The sequence below is a fragment of the Ambystoma mexicanum genome, chromosome 2q (genome assembly GCF_040938575.1).
Source record: "Ambystoma mexicanum isolate Mex_15411 chromosome 2q, UKY_AmexF1_1, whole genome shotgun sequence".
NCBI lineage: Eukaryota > Metazoa > Chordata > Amphibia > Caudata > Ambystomatidae > Ambystoma > Ambystoma mexicanum.
In genome coordinates, this window is record NC_090924.1 from 744253612 (window position 1) to 744270536 (window position 16925).

Here is a 16925-nt window from a genome sequence, read left to right on the forward strand (position 1 = left end):
AATTTAATTGAAAGGCAACATTGAAATAATAAAGCTGAATTTGTGACACATTATACATAGTTTTTATTTTCAGGAAGTAAACAATTCTTTAATATGTATTACAACATAGGTTCTTTTTTTCTATCTGCAGGAATCAGATTTTCACTGCATTCACAGAAGAGTTCCTGGCAGCACCTTTCACTGATCAGATTTTGAATTTCATCATTCCAGCACTGGCAGATATACAGATTGCTTTCCCTTATGAGTTTTTTCTGAATGCACTTCTAACATCTGAAAGCAGGCTTTTAAGAAAAAGTGACACAGCACCCTGGCTTTTTTACTTTGTTTTAACAGTTGGTGAAACATATTTAGGTAAGAAAAGTTATTAGAACATCTACAAATTCTACTGTGTATGTGAATGATACGTTTAAATACGTTTGCGGAATGCAGGATGTGAATAGCTCTCTGGCTCTTGCAAAAAGAGGCAGTTTGAGTTTAAAGGTTGTGTAATTGAGATGTGTAGTAAGTGAAACATTGTAGGGCAGTTGGTTGAGATAATTCTCCAGCATGGGGTCTGGCATGGATTCACATGCTCATGAATATTCCCTGTCGTCAGTCTGGGAATCCTCGGTAAAGAAAAATCAGTATCAGTTTCGTTTCTGATCTGTCTTTCGTAGTAGTAACCAATCACTGATCTCTGCGTCATACTGACCACAGCCAATGACTGCCATCTCCCTAAGCCCCGCCTCTGGCAGCCATCTTCAGATTTTTACCGCACGTTCAAGTGTTGGGAGTCCTTGTGCTTAGCTCTCGAGCTTTTGCTGCGTTTTCACGCTTTTTCAGGTGAATTTTCAAATTTTTCGGTTAATCGAGCCTCAAGCTCCACCGTTTCTACTCCCGTTATCGGGTACCCATTGCCGGATTTTCCTACGCCCCTCAAGGGTGAAGATTTCGTCGAATCAACCTTTTGGAGGATTCCAGAAGATTTGCGGCCTACTTCGAGATGGCCCAGGACGCGAGTTCGTCACCCGGACCCAAGCTGTTTCGCAGCTGCCCTGGATGCGGGCTGCAGAATGTGTTTAAGGAGGACGAGCATTCGCGATGCCTCTACTGTCTTCATGGGGACAAGACTCATGTAGAGAAGGACTGCCAGTTCTGCAAGAACTTGTCGGAGCGGACCATGAGGGACCGTCGATCCTGTCTCGCCAGCTGGTTGGAGAAGGGCTCAACGGGTGAGAAGAAGAAGAAAGGGTCCGAGCGGGCTTCTAAGTCCTGTGCGGGCGCCCCGGCGACGGGGGCCCAACACCAGGCCAAGCGCCGCAAGTCCGCTGGCTCCGGGAACGCCGAAAGGTCGGGCTCTTCGGTCGCCAGGCAGGGCGCACCTTCCCCGGCACCGTCAACCACGAGCCAGCGCTCCGATTCGGGGAAGAGGAAGTCCGAGACCCCGGGTAAGCTTCGGGAGAAGCCCCGTCCGACCTCGGGAGAGGGGGAGCGAGGCGTCGCCCCTCCCCCTAAGGAGAAGGCCCGGGACGCACCTAAGGTGGTGAAGGCCCCTACCCAGCAGGCAAAGGCCTCTATCGAGGCGATTGCGGCGACTCTGGCCAAGCCGGCAGAGACCCCGCCAGCGAAGACTGCCTCCGGGACTAGAGTTTCCCTGCCGCCAAGGAGGGAATCCTCTTTTCAGCCCATCGTCATGGCCACCATGATGGAAGAAGCGAGGGGGGCACGGTAGCCTCCTCGAGCTCGGAGTCAGCCTCGGAGGAGGAACTGACCGAGGCCGTGAGGAATCTCGAAGTCCAATTCGAGAAGGTTTGATCCCGTAAGGAAGATCCTCGGGAGATAACCGAGGAAGACGACGATGGCGAGGAAGAGCAGCCTTCCCTTCCGGCGCAGCTGGAACCTAGGCCTCAGGATAGCTCGGCTGCCATTTTGTCTGCAATCCAGTCCTTAATGCTCTGAGATAAGGACGAGATTACCACGGCCATGGCCGGAGGACCCGCAACCTGGCCCGTCGGGAAGTCCTCAGAACAAACGACGGAGGACCCAACCCTCTACTCCACTCGCCCCCCGTAAGGCCTACAGTTCCCTCCTCATCCTCCCACGAGTCGGGAGATGACGGTGCGGTGGGCTCGACGACGGGTTCTGAGGGCGACGACGATGGAACGGGTCTCCCGTCGCTCGGGCCTCTCCGCCCGACGAGATTGGCTCATTCCACGCCATGATCGCCAGGGCGTCCGAATTGTTCCAGCTCTGCCCGGAGGAGCAGAAAAAGGAAGGTTTCCTCTATCAGCGCCGGGAGGCCAAGAGGAAGACTGTCATCGCGGTGCCTCTAATCGATGACATCTGGGAGGAGGGCCTGTCGGTACTCAAGAACCCCTCCATGGCACCAGCCAAACGGGACCGGTACGAGAAGAAATACCGGGTCCCCGAGACCGCTCCCCTGTGCCTCAGGGCCCAGCCAACGCCAGACTCGGTCGTCTCGGCGGCGGCGAAGAAGAAAGCGGCGGGGTCAGGAGCCTCAACGTCGAATTCCCCTCCGGACGGCGAGGGTAGGAAGTTGGACGCCATGGGGCGACGGGTCATTTCGTCGGCGGCGACGACGATCAAAGCGGCCAACGCCCTGGCGATCGTGGCCCGTTACGACAGGGAGCTCTGGTTTAAGCTGGCCCCCATATTGAATTTCCTACCGGACGACAAGAGGTCCGAGGCCCTGGAAATACTTCAAGAAGGCGAGGTGGCGTCGGACCACGCCATAACGGTGGCAACCGATATTGCCGATACCGGGTTCCGCCAGCTGGGCAACGGAGTTTGCCTATGACGACGGGGTTGGCTCCGGGCGACCGACTTCCGTCAGGACGTCCAGGCCCGGGTGTTGGACATGCCGTTCGACGGCAGCAACTTGTTCGGGAAGGCGGTGGACGAATCCCTCCAAGCCATAAAGACGGACACGGAGACAGCCCGCGCCCTAGGAGCCCTTCAGCAACGACGGCCCTTTCGGAGCTCCGGAGGCAGACAGGGGGCCTCCAAAGGATCCAGCGGTGGCTCGTCGTCCTACCGCCAGGCGGCACGCTCCTCGTCTCAGGAGGCCTACAGGGGTCGCGGCAAGCAGGGAGCGCCTCGCCGCTGTCGGCAAGGTGGCCATGGCGGCAAGGCCACCACCTCCAAGCAGGACTGAACCGGCCGTGGCCTCTTGCCCCCACCGAAGCACCCCGGTGGGAGGCCGGCTGACGAAGTTCGTCGGCGTGTGGAAGTCCATCTCCACCGATCGTTGGGTGCTGGATACCCTGGCAAGAGGACACGCTATCGAATTCCTGAAGAAGTGCCCTCACATTCCACCTGTGGCCAAGAAGGAAAATCACGTCCCGCAACTGCTGTTGGAAGTACGGGTGATGCTCAGGAAAGGCGCTATCGAGCCCGACCCGAAGAGGCTCCGGGGCTCCGGGGTGTACTCAAGGTACTTCCTCGTCAGGAAGAAGACGGGCGGCTGGCGCCCCATCCTGGACCTTCGTCGTTTGAACAAATACATCAGGTCACAAAAGTTCAGGATGGTCACCCTCCAGCACGTGCTGGGACAGCTGGAGGAAGGCGACTTCCTATCGTCGCTGGACCTGGAGGATGCATACTTCCACGTTCCCATCCTCAGAAGTCACCGAAAGTTCCTCAGGTACGTCATCCAGGGACGCCACTACCAATTCAGAGCACTGCCGTTCGGATTGAAGTCGGCCCCCAGGGTCTTTACCAAGTGCCTAGCACCTGTGGCGGCGCAGCTGCGCCTGCAGGGGATTCACGTCCACCCCTACCTGGACGACTGGCTCATCCGCTCAAGGACGAGTGAACTCGCCGTCGAACACACTGCGAGGACCGTCCAGCTACTCACAGACCTGGGATTCGCCATAAATTACCCAAAGTCCCACCTGGTGCCGTCGCAGGTGGCCCTGTTTCTGGGAGCGAAGCTCGATACAGTGAGGCGCCTGGCTGCACTGTCGGAAGAACGGACGAAGACCATTCTGGGCAAAGTGCAGCGCCTGCTAGCCACGGACGTGGCCAGGGTGAGGTCCATCAAGTCCCTCCTGGGGATGATGTCCTCTTGCATCTACCTGGTGCGCCTCTGCAGACTACGGATGTGCCCTCTTCAAGAATTTCTCGATGCCCGTTGGATGCAGGCGACGGGCACCTTCGAAGACAGGGTCGCCCTCAACGAGGTGTTCCGGCGGGCGATTCAGTGGTGGGGCGTTCGAGCGCACCTCACGGCAGGCAAGGACTTTCAGATGCCGGCGTACCAGGAGACGGTGACGACGGACGCCTCCCTGGAAGGTTGGGGCGCCCACACCGGAGATCTCCACGCAAGAGGCCTCTGGCTCCCGGAGGAGAAGCTCCTGCACATCAACATCCTGGAACTCCGAGCCGTGTTCTGGGCTCTCAAATCGTTCCTCCCGTCGCTCAAGGGCAAGGTGGTGCGGATCTTCACGGACAACACCACGACAATGTTTTACATACGGAAGCAGGGAGGCACCAGATCCCATTGCCCTATCCAAGGAGGCACAGGATCTGTGGCACTGGGCGGTCGCCCAGGGGATGTTCCTGGTTCCCTTCCACCTGGCAGGAGAAAGAAACACCATCGCCGACTCGCTCAGCAGGGAGCTGCGCGCATGTCACGAGTGGGAGCTGCGCCAGGATCAGGTGGATCAACTCTTCCGACGATGGGGCAAACCCCAAATCGACCTGTTCGCAACAGCGACGAACTCGAAGTGCCAGAGGTTCGCCAGCAGGTTTTCCCAGCCGAGAAGCATGGGCGATGCGTTCTTGTTCCCCTGGGACGGCCTATACCTGTATGCGTTCCCTCCGTTGCCATTGCTGCTTCGACTCATCAACCAGCTCAAGAGGTCCCGGTGCAGGATGATCCTCGTCGCACTGGCGTGGCCGAGGCAGATCTGGTTCCCGGACCTTCTGGACTTGTCAACGTCCCCTCCCATCAAGCTGTCGGCAGACGCGGATCTTCTCTCCAGAGAAGGAGGCGCCATCTTCCACCACGACCCGGTGTCGCTGAAACTGCAGGCTTGGCTCCTGCAGCGCTAGAGTTTGGAGGGTACGATATACCGGCCGACTGCAGAGAGGTTCTTGCAAAGGCCAGGGCGTCCTCGACTCTCAAATGCTACGGTCACAAGTGGAAGAGGTTCTCTATCTGGTGCCGAGCACAGAAGATCAACCCCCTACGGATTACGGCCCCTCAAGTGCTGCCGTACCTGCTATCGCTGGCAAAGGCTGGGCTAGCCCATGCCTCCATTAAGATTCATCTGGCGGCGATCTCCAGATATACCAGAACCACAGGACGGACATCCCTGTGGTCCCATCGACTGGTAAAAGAGTTTATGAAAGGACTGTTCTGGTCGTTCCCGCCGGTGAAGGCCCCGGCCCCGGCGTGGGAACTTAGGCTCATGGGGCCCCCATTCGAGCCGATGCACTCCGCACCGATGAAGTTTGTGTCGTGGAAGACTGCATTCCTGGTTGCCATTACCTCCGCACGACGAGTGGGAGAGATCCAGGCCCTATCCTGCAAAGCACCGTACTTGACTTTCCATGCCTCGAGGGTGGTGCTTAGGACGCACCCCTCCTTTATGCCCAAGGTGCCGTCGGACTTCCATCTTAACGAGCCCCTGGTGTTACCTGTTTTCTTCCCGTCTCCTTCGTCGCTGGCGGAGAGGACTTTGCACTCGCTGGATGTGGCTAGAGCGCTGAAGTTCTACGTGGACCGCACGAAGAGTTTTCGGAGGATATCACAGCTATTCGTGAACTTTGGACCTGTGAATCAAGGGAAGGCTCTCTCGAAGTCTTATATTTCCAGATGGCTCTCCGGCTGCATCATGCACTGCCACTGGTTGGCTAACCGACCGCTGCCAGGCCGTCCGAGAGCCCATTCGACCAGAGCGATCGCTGCTACTATGGCGTTCCTATCTGGTGTGCCCCTGCTGGACATCTGCAGGGCTGCTACGTGGAGGTCGACGCACACCTTCACGAGATTCTACTGCGTCGATCGGGATTCCAGGGAGGAGTCCAGGGTCGGCCAAGCAGTGCTGCGCAACCTGTTCGCTTAAAGTGAGCCTGGTGAGGAGGTAAGAGATGCTTAATGTTGAGTTTTTTGTATTGCTTAATGTTGAGCCTTTTGCCACCTGCCGTGGTTCTGCATGTGTGTACTGCTATGTATTCTTATATTCATGAGCATGTGAATCCATGCCAGACCCCATGCTGGAGAAGGAACAAGTTACTTACCTGTAACTCTTGTTCTCCAGCATGGGTCTGGCATGGATTCACATGCAAACCCTCCCGCCTACCCCTCTTCGGCTCTTCACTTGGTCATACTGCCACTTCACCTGCTACCAAATCTGAAGATGGCTGTCAGAGGCGGGGCTTAGGGAGATGGCAGTCATTGGCTGTGGTCAGTATGACGCAGAGATCAGTGATTGGTTACTACTACGAAAGACAGATCAGAAACGAAACTGATACTGATTTTTCTTTACCGAGGATTCCCAGCCTGACGACGGGGAATATTCATGAGCATGTGAATCCATGCCAGACCCATGCTGGAGAACAACAGTTACAGGTAAGTAACTTGTTCCTTATTACGTTAGCTTTATTGGTTTATTTTGATGGATGGAGGTACATGAAAACCATGTTTTATCATAATGAAAGAAAGGCATTCATATATTGAATTGACTTCAGAGGCCTTCTTTAACAAGTTGGGGGAAGAGGGGTATATATGAGGCAACATAATGTTTACTAATGTAAGTGGGTGCAATCTATAATTAAATGCAGTACTGTGCTATATTGCTCCAACCAATGATGAATTATTTAATGAAAATTAGTAATCCAATATATTCAATAGCATGCACAAAACCGTGAAGCACACAGTCAATTTCAAAGTATAGATGCTCTAGCTTTTAACACACTTTTATATTATCCAACATTAGTTCCAGAACATCTTCATGTGGCTAATGAAATAAAAGTTGAAACATATTTTAAGTACTAAATACGTACATTTGATAATTATCCTAAATCGCTTCCCTATTAAGTTTGTGTGTTTAGTGTTGCATGCCATAACTCAAATTCTGCAAATGCCCAGGTCGAAAGTATTCAAATTTGTTTGAAAAAAAAATAGGAAAACATGCAGCGCCAAAAAATACAATTCACCAAATACTATTTTTTTTTAGACATTGCAAAAGCATACCAAGTCATCTGCATAGAGTAAAATCTGTAACCTTGAGTATGGGGGTACCTTGTGCCACTTGTATCATCTTAGTGATTGGTGTCGAGATTTAAGAGCGCTTGAGCTAGGAGGCACCCCCATTTTACTCCATTGTTCACTTGGATTTCCTTACTTAATCATCCTTTCAGCAGACCCCACACCTGGGTTGTGCATAGCTGCATGATTGTAACCTGCTGTATAGAATGTCCAGCTGATGTTGTAAGGGTTTCCTCCAGAGGTATGCTCTGTCCACTTGATATGATATGATGGGATGGTTTATTTATATAGCGCCTATACACAATGTGTTTCAAAGCGCTTCAAAGCAAGGGAGGGAACAAGGGAAAATACAACCACATTCTTACAGGCCATGAACAGTAAGGATGTGAAATTAACTATCATACTCGGCCTGACGACATTTCAGATAGTGCAAGAGCTAAGACATAGATAAGGAAGGGAGGGGGAGAGTGGGAAGGAAATGGAAACAGACAGGCGGCTACCGTACTAGGCCTGATGACATTTCTGGTAGAGCCGGAGAAAAACAAAAGGTGAGGGAGAGGGGTGCAGAAGAAGGGGGGGGGACAAAACAAGCGACTATCATACTAGGCCTGACGACATTTTAGATAGTGCTGGAGGGATGGTGGGGAGGAAAAAAACAGTAATGGGAGGGTGGAGGAAACAGACGAGGTTGCTATCATATTAAGTCCAGGGACAATTCTGATAGAGTAAGTGCATAGAAGAAAGTAAGGGGAGGAGATAGGAAAAGGGAGAAAGGGAGAGGAGGAGAGAACAGAGAGTAAGCAGTCAACAAGAGTGGAGAAGCAAGAGTGGAGAGCGAATGCAATTGCAGAAGTCAGTAGTAACACATAATGTTGCAAGCCAGGATACAAGATGAAGATGGGAACAGCACGATTGGAGGGGCCCAACATGCCATGAGGTCCTCCTCAGGGGTCGAGGGGTGTTTGGGTGTTAGCAATGCTTTTGGGTCTGGCGCCTTATGCCTGACCCTTGACCAATATGGTATTACTGAGCCAAGTATTTGTTTCATGAATATCCTGTCACCTATTTTCAGTTCTTTGTTTTTCTCTTTCACTTAATAATACTTCTGAATCATGGAAGATATTCCCCAAGTGGTCTAGCCTTTTAGCTTCATCGATCTTTGTACTGGTCCATCCCGCTTTTCAGAGTTAGTTGTAATTCCCTTTTGAAATCTTTTAACTCTAGGTCTATACCAGCCCATGGCCCTACTCCAGTTACCTTCTTGGCCTTAGATCTACCAGAGAGCTTTGGACCCCTTCAGACCCAGGGGCCAAAGTGGACCTGGAAATCCTGGTACAGGTTTAAACCTTCCTTGGGAGTTCTGGCAATTATTTCTTCTTCGGGCTATTTCATTATCTTGCTGGGCCTTCAGTCATACTTCAAAGCCATTTCTAGTTTTTTGAGTCCACTTCACTTTGTCTTTCATAATCTCTGGGGTGCTTGTGTTTGCTGGGGCTCAATTGCTCGCGTCCACTTATGTCCACCTGTGACCTCTGGCTCCTGGCAAACGTGGGGGGGGGGTTATCATCACATTTGACTCATGGTGAACCCACACACAGTCAAATCTAGCAATGTCCTCACTCCCTCTCCGGGGAAACTCTCCTCCCATATAGCCAGGGAAGGGCAGCCGCGACCTGATCCCGTCCCTGGGGGTGGCTGCCTAATGGAGGATCATATGGGCGGAAGAGGACCCTTATGGGAGGGAAGGAGACTCACTGGCAGGAACATAGTATCCCCCTTACTACTCAGGGTATGACACTAACCCCTTAAATTCCCAAACCTGTATGGCCGATTGTGATATAGATCAAGTCCATCCACTTTGCACTGACAGTAGGGCTCTTTCCTATACTTTTTGTAGAAGAACTGGGACGAGGAAGACACGAGAAAAATACAGAGCACTGAAACTGCAGAACTAGGAACGCTCTAGTGGTTGGATGGATCCGATAGGTGCAGGGATATTTAAAACCCCGGCACTGCGATGAAAATGGAGAACCACTATACCCGACACGGGTCGGGAAGCAAGGCAAGAACCAGCTATAGCGGGGAGCAGAAAAGCTCCAACCAGTGCCATCATGAGAAGCTCCGAGGTCGAAGGTACGCCGCACGGAGGCCTGTAGCAGGAGATGCTGTGGAGAGGAGGCCAATTCAAAGCAAGTACCGCAGAGCCGACAGGATGCCAATAGAAGGAGGCAGTGCCCCTCTGAACAAACCAAAGAGCGCAGATAACTCTGAAGCTGACACAAGAGACCGGTGAGCTCAGAGAGGGTATTTGGGACACTGGGGCACTTCACAGCGTAATACTGCATGCCGAAGAGAGTGTTATTGACAGGACGAACCTGTGCAAGGGAGCTGGGACACCGAGTGCATTATGGAATGAAACACATGCAAGGGGGTTGAGGACTCCGTGTCTGAGTGAGGCAGACTGTTATATGTCGAGGATGTCCTGGCATGAAAGTATACCAAGCAACCTGTTGCGAGTCTGGGACCTGCACCCAATCATAAAGTGAACATTGTGAAAGTCTTGGCAGGAGAGTATACCAGGCAAATTGATTGCGAGTCTAGGACCCGCACCCAATTGTGAATAAACTGTGGAAGTCAAGAAGAGGAAAGACAACCTCTTAGGTGTGTGAAATCCAGGGGAAGGAATCCATACCCCCTGGAATGGAAAACTGCTTATTATTAAGGAGCGATCTCTGATTGTGAACTGTAGAGAGCCTGAGGAACTCAGGGGAAGACCCCCTTCTGAAGAGTGTGGAACTGTGATTATTTGTTTATTTTTGAAACTTTGTGTTGAAACTTTGGAAAAAGCTATGGATGGGCAATTGAAAGAATATGTCCCTTTACACTTTCTTTAAAGTTTAGCATGTAAGGGTCAAGTTAAAATGTTGGACACAGGACGGAGAACTCTTTACTTTTGGACATTCTGACACTGACATCCTTTAGTTTCGTTGAGGCAGGGAAACCCCTCATAGTAACAGGGCGATGTAGGTCTTTCTCCAACCCTCTCTTTTCTTTAATAAAAGTCTATAGCAACCATCACAATGTCCCTGTGTCCGAGTCTTTCTCCTGATTCCTTACAACAGATTACATTTGTATCTTTTTTTTTATCCATCCTGGAATATGGCACAGATCTTGTGGGTTGACTGAATGTGTTATAGGCTGACACAATTCTCGGTTGCGCATCACCCATTCTCCAACATTAGCTCGGAAAGGCTTTGGAATGTTGGTTGCCAGGCTTGCCTTTTGCTCATATAGACTCATGCCCTTCACCCCATTCTCCATCCTTGGCATTCAAATCTCCACAAACACTTGCACCGGGGTGATCATCTGCCTCAAAGATAAACCACTACAGCAGGCGTCTGTAATCTCTGGTTCTCCGGATGTATTGACTACAACTTCCATTAACCGTTACCGTTGGCTAAACTGGTTAGGTCAGATCTGAGTTTTGTTTGGTCCACAACACCTGGAGAACTAAATTGACTTAAAATGATATGACTGGGGGATAAGGGAAACAGGGGATTATACATTACAGATATTTGTTCTTCCCTGAGTTTCTAGGTGCAGCTTTTAGATGGAATTGAATCTGTAGTTTTCTATACCATTTTGTACTCCGGAGACCCCCTGGCCAGCCCATAGAGCCAAGGTTTGCTCCGAAAGTACTTTAAGACGAGATAGCTGCACCCTTGAGATGGATGGAGGGGCAGATTTATTACTCCAACACCAATCAATAAGGACATCTCAATGGTTTGGCAAAGGCAGTCCGTTTAATGACAAGTACAAAAAGCGGGGAGTCATGGAAATCAGCAGTGATGCGATCGTCCTTGCTTCAACTCCAATGAACTTCATAAAAATCATAGCATGTATACTGAAAACTCGTCATAATTGACGTATAACACTCAAAAGTTAATATGCAATTCTATTGGTTAGGAAAAGGTAACTTTAATATAGGTACTATATCTGTATATGGTAACAGAGTGAGGGGATTGGGTTAACACCGTCAGGTGGACGTCTAAGCCCTTCCTTCAAAGATGACTCCTGTACTAACTCTAGGACCCTAGATTATTTGGTCCATTGTGATTGGGTTGGCACCAACCCCATGCATAAATTTCCACTTTGCTTAGCAGCACGCAGAATGGTCAGCCAGGTGCAGGGTGCCCCCTAGTTACCTGGCCTTTCTACAGTTAAGGTTACAATCAATCATCGCTTCAGCAACTATGTGTTATTTATTTTACTGTAGTTGGCCTCGAAACTGCATCTTCTGTCTGGAAAAGTTCTGATATCTCTGCCTGGGCGTATGCCAAGCGTAGGTGTGAACTCGTGCTTCTCCTCGCTCTGCTGGTCATGTGCTTCCCACACCGTGAATTTGTCTAGTTTCTCTCAATTTCTGCATTTGATTTTTATTCAGCTTGCCACCTACCTACGCCTCCTTATCTTGACCTTTCAGAGACAGGATATTCTGTTCTTAAGTTTCAATTTTATGCAACTACTGTTCGTTCCTTCTATTGACCTTGGCTCTCCTGGCAAGAGTTGCATCTGCCGAGTTTCGATTCAGCCGTCTTTTCTCGTTTTGCTAGAATATGAACCTCTGCTCATTCGGCCTTTAGTAACCTGGGTTGATTCTGCTTCGTTTGCAAAGTGGAATTACACTTATAATACTGTGCTTCTTTTTGAAGTAGATCATGTATAATGGCGCTTGCCGCACTATTCTCTACTTAGCATTGCAAGCCGCATCGTTTTCCTAGTTTTCTTGCGGTTCCAAGCATATGTACAGGTGTTAGCTGGTTGAATATCTTCATCCTGTTTACAGCTTAAGCTTCTTTGTATTTCACATCGTTCTCCCCTTTTAGGTTCACGATATACTTATTCATGGCGTTTCGTCTCTGGGTATCATTTCTTCTACTTGTACGTCAGTCCGGTGCTCGTGACGTCACCATTCATCTTCCATTAAGACCATTTTGGTTTCTTCCGGGACTGTACTTTTAAATTTTCATTTCGTCTCATTTGCTGGTAAGGTTTCCTTAATGGATACCTTACTGTTCATGGTTTTCTTGGTATCGGTACTTCAATAGGTGTTGCTCTCTTAATAGGTACTGGGCAGAGCCCTAATGCGGCTCGCTGCTGATTTATCTGCTCATCATACGTCACATATTTTGGTGTGAACGTTCTAGGTACTTCAAAATGGGCAACTGGAGTGCAGGCTTTATTTGGACCTCCTCTACACTCCTCTCCCCCCCGCCCCCTCTGGGCGATTCATCGACCACTTTCACCTCCATCTTTGGATTCAATTTACTCGATTCTTCTGCATTTATCTTCACTCCATCGCCTGGGTTCATTCCTTCTTCATCTTCGGGGTCTGTACATGATGGTTTGAAGAAGTGTCTCTTTGGAGTCCATATTTTTATTACTCCTTTCAGGCTTCCTGCTGTCCTTACATGCTCGTCTTTATTCCATGTCAATAGTTGACATTGTCCATTTGGGCTACAATAAACCCATCTTCCCACATTATTTCTGTACTTCCTGGGATAGAGAAACTTTGTTCCTTCTGTTGCGTGAATACTGGTCTTCACAAAGTCTTATTTCTTCATCAGTCAGGTCTTTGGGCTTCCATCCTGGCTTGACATCAATCATGATCTTCATCCCTATGGCTTTCTTCGCAGTCTTCTGGCATTGCGAGATTATTATCTTGATAACACAAAATCCTAGCAGTATCATCACTAAAAGGGCTCGCAAGAACTTGACTGCGTCTGCCATCCATTGTGGAACCCATGAAAACATCGATACAAACCAGCTGTCATCATCAACTTCATCAGTTTCATAGATCACCTGGTTCAGCAGGTTTGTCAGCATACCTATGGCCTCTGTTAAGGTTCCATTCTCCTCATCGTGAGATGGTATAAATGTGCAACATGATTCTCCGATTTTTGCACAAACTCCTCCATCCTTGGCTGTGATCATGTCAAAGACATATCTGTTCTGGAGAGTCATCAGTCGGATGGCTCTTAGCTCTTCCTTGATCGCATTGAATCCTTTTATGGTCATGTTGATCATCTACAGTAACTCCCATCTGGTTATCTGCAAATATTTAGCATTCACTCCAATTTGGATTCTTGGCATAAAAATCGTTGTGAACACTGATGAGGTGAGGTTGAACAGCCTGTGTTCATATGGGATTGCATGAAAGGCTTCTTCCGATTTAGCAGAGAAGTAATTCTCTCTCTTCATCTGAGTTATCAGTTCCACAGATCTCTTCTTCCTCAGGTGAACATCTGCTTTTGGGAAAGTGTCAATCTTTGGGTCACTTTTTAGGATCACTAATGCTGGAACGTGGACATTCACTATTTTGCATATACCTCCCCAGTCTCTTGGCAGTCTGATGTATGCCTTGGATCTGCATGCCCAATAATGATCCATAATTACTGCAGTTCCATGCACCATTTCTGGAGCGTCAAAAACTCGTCCACAGTTATTATTCTCTCCCATCTTTCTAGTGCCTTTATTCCTGAAGCAGAATTTCGGGCTTTCTAGTGGCACTATCTGCAATAGTCCTCCTCTGTCTTCAACCCATGTCAATATTTTTGCAAGTTTCGACCATAATGGCTTGCAGCCATTCTGCACAATGTCAATAGTTTCTTTGTAGGGTCCAGTGATCACCCACTGATCTGCAAATCGCCTTTTTCCCACCCATCTTGTCAGATACCGAGGCTTCCTCCCCCAACTCCTCACCTCTTTCTTCCGGAATGGGTTCTGTAAGAGTAGCCTCTGATCTCTTCTGATCCCTCTTCCTTGTGGGAGTCTTGTCCTTTGGTGCTCGGGCCTTTTTATCGTACAGATAGGGTCTGTCCCCTCCGGAGGCCACCTTGGCAGAGATAATCCCTGACCGCGGGGATCCCCAGGGGGCCAGTCCTAGATTCAGGGAAAAAGCACTAAGGCAGAAAAAACCCTGTTCCCAATTGGGTTCTGCTGGGCGGCAATTAGAACTCCTCTCTTCCAATTATAAAAGTTCCATTTGCAGCAGGCAAGGAAGTCCGTTAGACTTGAGAACAAACTCCCCCGCTGATGAATGCTCAGTGTATCCAGGAGAAGTGGAATAATTGAACAGGAGATATAAGAAAGCTACTAGAGCCAGTGGTTTAGACTAAACAGAATAACAGAGAAAAGTACTAGAAAGGATAAGTAGGTAAAGAATAAAAGAACCCATACAGAGCAGACCGCGAAGACGAACCATTTGGAAGAAGGAAGAAGTATTGTGAAAGAAACCCACTCACCAGTTAAGAAATGCTCCTTAAGGTATCAGTGAGCAAGGCTTAGCTCGCAAAAACAGAGTGACGGCGCCGGTAGCAATATACCCCCGGTACCTACAAGAAATGAAAGGACCAATAGTGCTCAAAGAATAAAGGCAAGAGTAAAGTAAGCACCGTGTATAGTGCAGTAGAATTCGGCTGAGGAATACAGAAAGGAATCACACAGTAGGCGAAAGTAGGAAGCCGGAACGAATGAATTTCACGAGAGAATCTCCACACGAACCGAGCGCTGGTAAACAGATACAACGCGTCGGCTTGTGGGAGGAGCCAGCCTATAAAGGGTCGGCGGCCATCTTGGGTGAGGACTGGAGCGTGATCGATCGGCGGCCATCTTGGGTGAGGACTGGAGCGTGATCGATCGGCGGCCATCTTGGGTGAGATCGGCGGCCATCTTGGGTGAGGACTGGAGCGTGATCGATCGGCGGCCATCTTGGGTGAGGACTGGAGCGTGATCAAAGCTTCCAGCGCTTCCACAGCCTCCAATTCCTGACAGTATACCCCTTCTTTCTCGGGGCGCCCCCGGGTTTGCCCGGATGGAGTTGATGGAACTTCTGCACCAGACGCGGGGCGTGTAAATGACCCACAGGTTCCCACGTCCTCTCTGCTACTGGATAGTTCTTCCAATGGACCAGATAGTACAACCGCCCTTTGCGGTACTTAGAATCCACCAGATGAGACACCTCGTATTCTTCAGGTGTTGGTTTCACACGGGCTCGTGTACGGATTACAGGTCTCTTGAAAGGATCCTCCTTATGTTCTTTGAGAAGGGAGACATGAAAGACCGGATGTATCCTTCTGAGGTATTCTGGCATCCTGAGTTTATAAGCAACTGGATTGATTTGTTGTATGATGGAAAATGGCCCAAGGAAACGAGAGGAGAACTTCCCCCTATGAACCCACTTGGGTAGGAATCTGGTGGATAACCAGACTAATTGTCCCACCTTCCAGCTGGGATAGGCTCTCCGACCTTTGTCGGCCCATCTCTTTTGTGAAAGTTGACTTGCTTGGTGTGCCTCCTTAGCGAGTTTGTGAGCTTCTTGCAAGTCCTGTAGAATCGTATCCAGAGTTGGAATTTTGGTTGAAGGCGGACTGAGCCCGGGCAGGTGTTGAGGATGGTAGCCATAGGTACAATAGAAAGGACTCATCTGGATCGAGGTGTGAAGTGAGTTGTTGTAGGTGAATTCCGCTTGCGGGAGGAAGCGATACCATTCTTCCTGCTGGGGACTACAAAAACACCTGAGATACTGCTCTAGATTAGCATTGAGTCTCTCAGTTTGGCCGTTGCTTTGAGGATGGTATCCTGAGGAAAGAGCCTTATGAATTCCGAGAACCTGGCAGAGGGAAGACCAAAATTTTGAGGTAAATTGTGGTCCTCTGTCCGAAACTATGGTCTTAGGTAGACCATGTAGACGGACTATGTCTTGGAGAAACGTTGCAGCCATCTCTGAGGCCGAAGGCACTTGCTTGAAGGCGGAGAAATGTGCCAGCTTGCTAAAGGAATCGACCGTCACCATGATCGTGGTCATTCCATATGAAGGAGGCAGATCCACAATAAAGTCAGTGGATAAGTGTTCCCATGGGCGATCCGGTAAGGAGTGTTGGTGTAATAACCCCAGAGGTTTTCCTGTTTGGTGTTTGTTGGAAGCACATATTGAACAAGTAGAGACATACTGACCTACGTCCCTTCGTAGGGTAGGCCACCAGAATCCTCGCCGGACCAAATCAAAGGTCTTCCTAATACCAGAATGCCCTGTCAGGGGGGTGTCATGACACCAAGAAAGTATCTGTTCTTGCAGTTTCTTTGTGGGGATATAGAGGGCTCCCTCATGATAAAACAACCCGTCCTTTTCCTGTTTAGTAGATAGCGGAAATTCCGCACACATCTGATAATGAGGGATTAAATCTTGAAGAAACGAAACCGTAGAAGCCAACACAGTGAGATGTGGTAAAACCAGTTCATGTCCTATATAGGATCCGGATGGATCTGCTAGGCTTCTAGATAAGGCGTCTGCCTTCTTGTTTTCTGTGCCTGGTATGTAAGTCATCTTGAAGTCGTATTGTAGGAAAAAATACGCCCATCTGGCATGTCTGGCGTTGGAACATTCCAATTGTTGTAAGACCCGTAGGTTGCGGTGGTCAGTTCTAATAGTGAAAGGATGTGTGGCTCCTTGCAGGAGGTGTCTCCATTCTTGGCAGGCCAGCTTTATTGCCAAAAGTTCCTTTTCGATAACAGAGTAGTTTCGCTCACTACTAGTTAAAGTCTTGGAATAGTATGCGATCGGATGTTCATAGCTGTCTTCTGCCTCTTGAAGTAATACTGCCCCTACTGCCCCCGTAGAAGCATCAGTTTCCAGAATAAAGGGCTTAGT

At 49.6% G+C, this 16925-nt stretch overlaps 1 protein-coding gene across 1 annotated transcript in view; it reads left to right on the forward strand.

The window, feature by feature from the left end:
• Window positions 1–16925, forward strand: part of UBE3C (ubiquitin protein ligase E3C) — a 2658557-nt gene that overhangs the window by 954079 nt on the left and 1687553 nt on the right. Inside the window, exon 9 of the mRNA XM_069647972.1 lies at window positions 131–351. Within this exon, the coding sequence (XP_069504073.1) occupies window positions 131–351 (221 nt within the window). The remainder of the gene's footprint in view (window positions 1–130; window positions 352–16925) is intronic.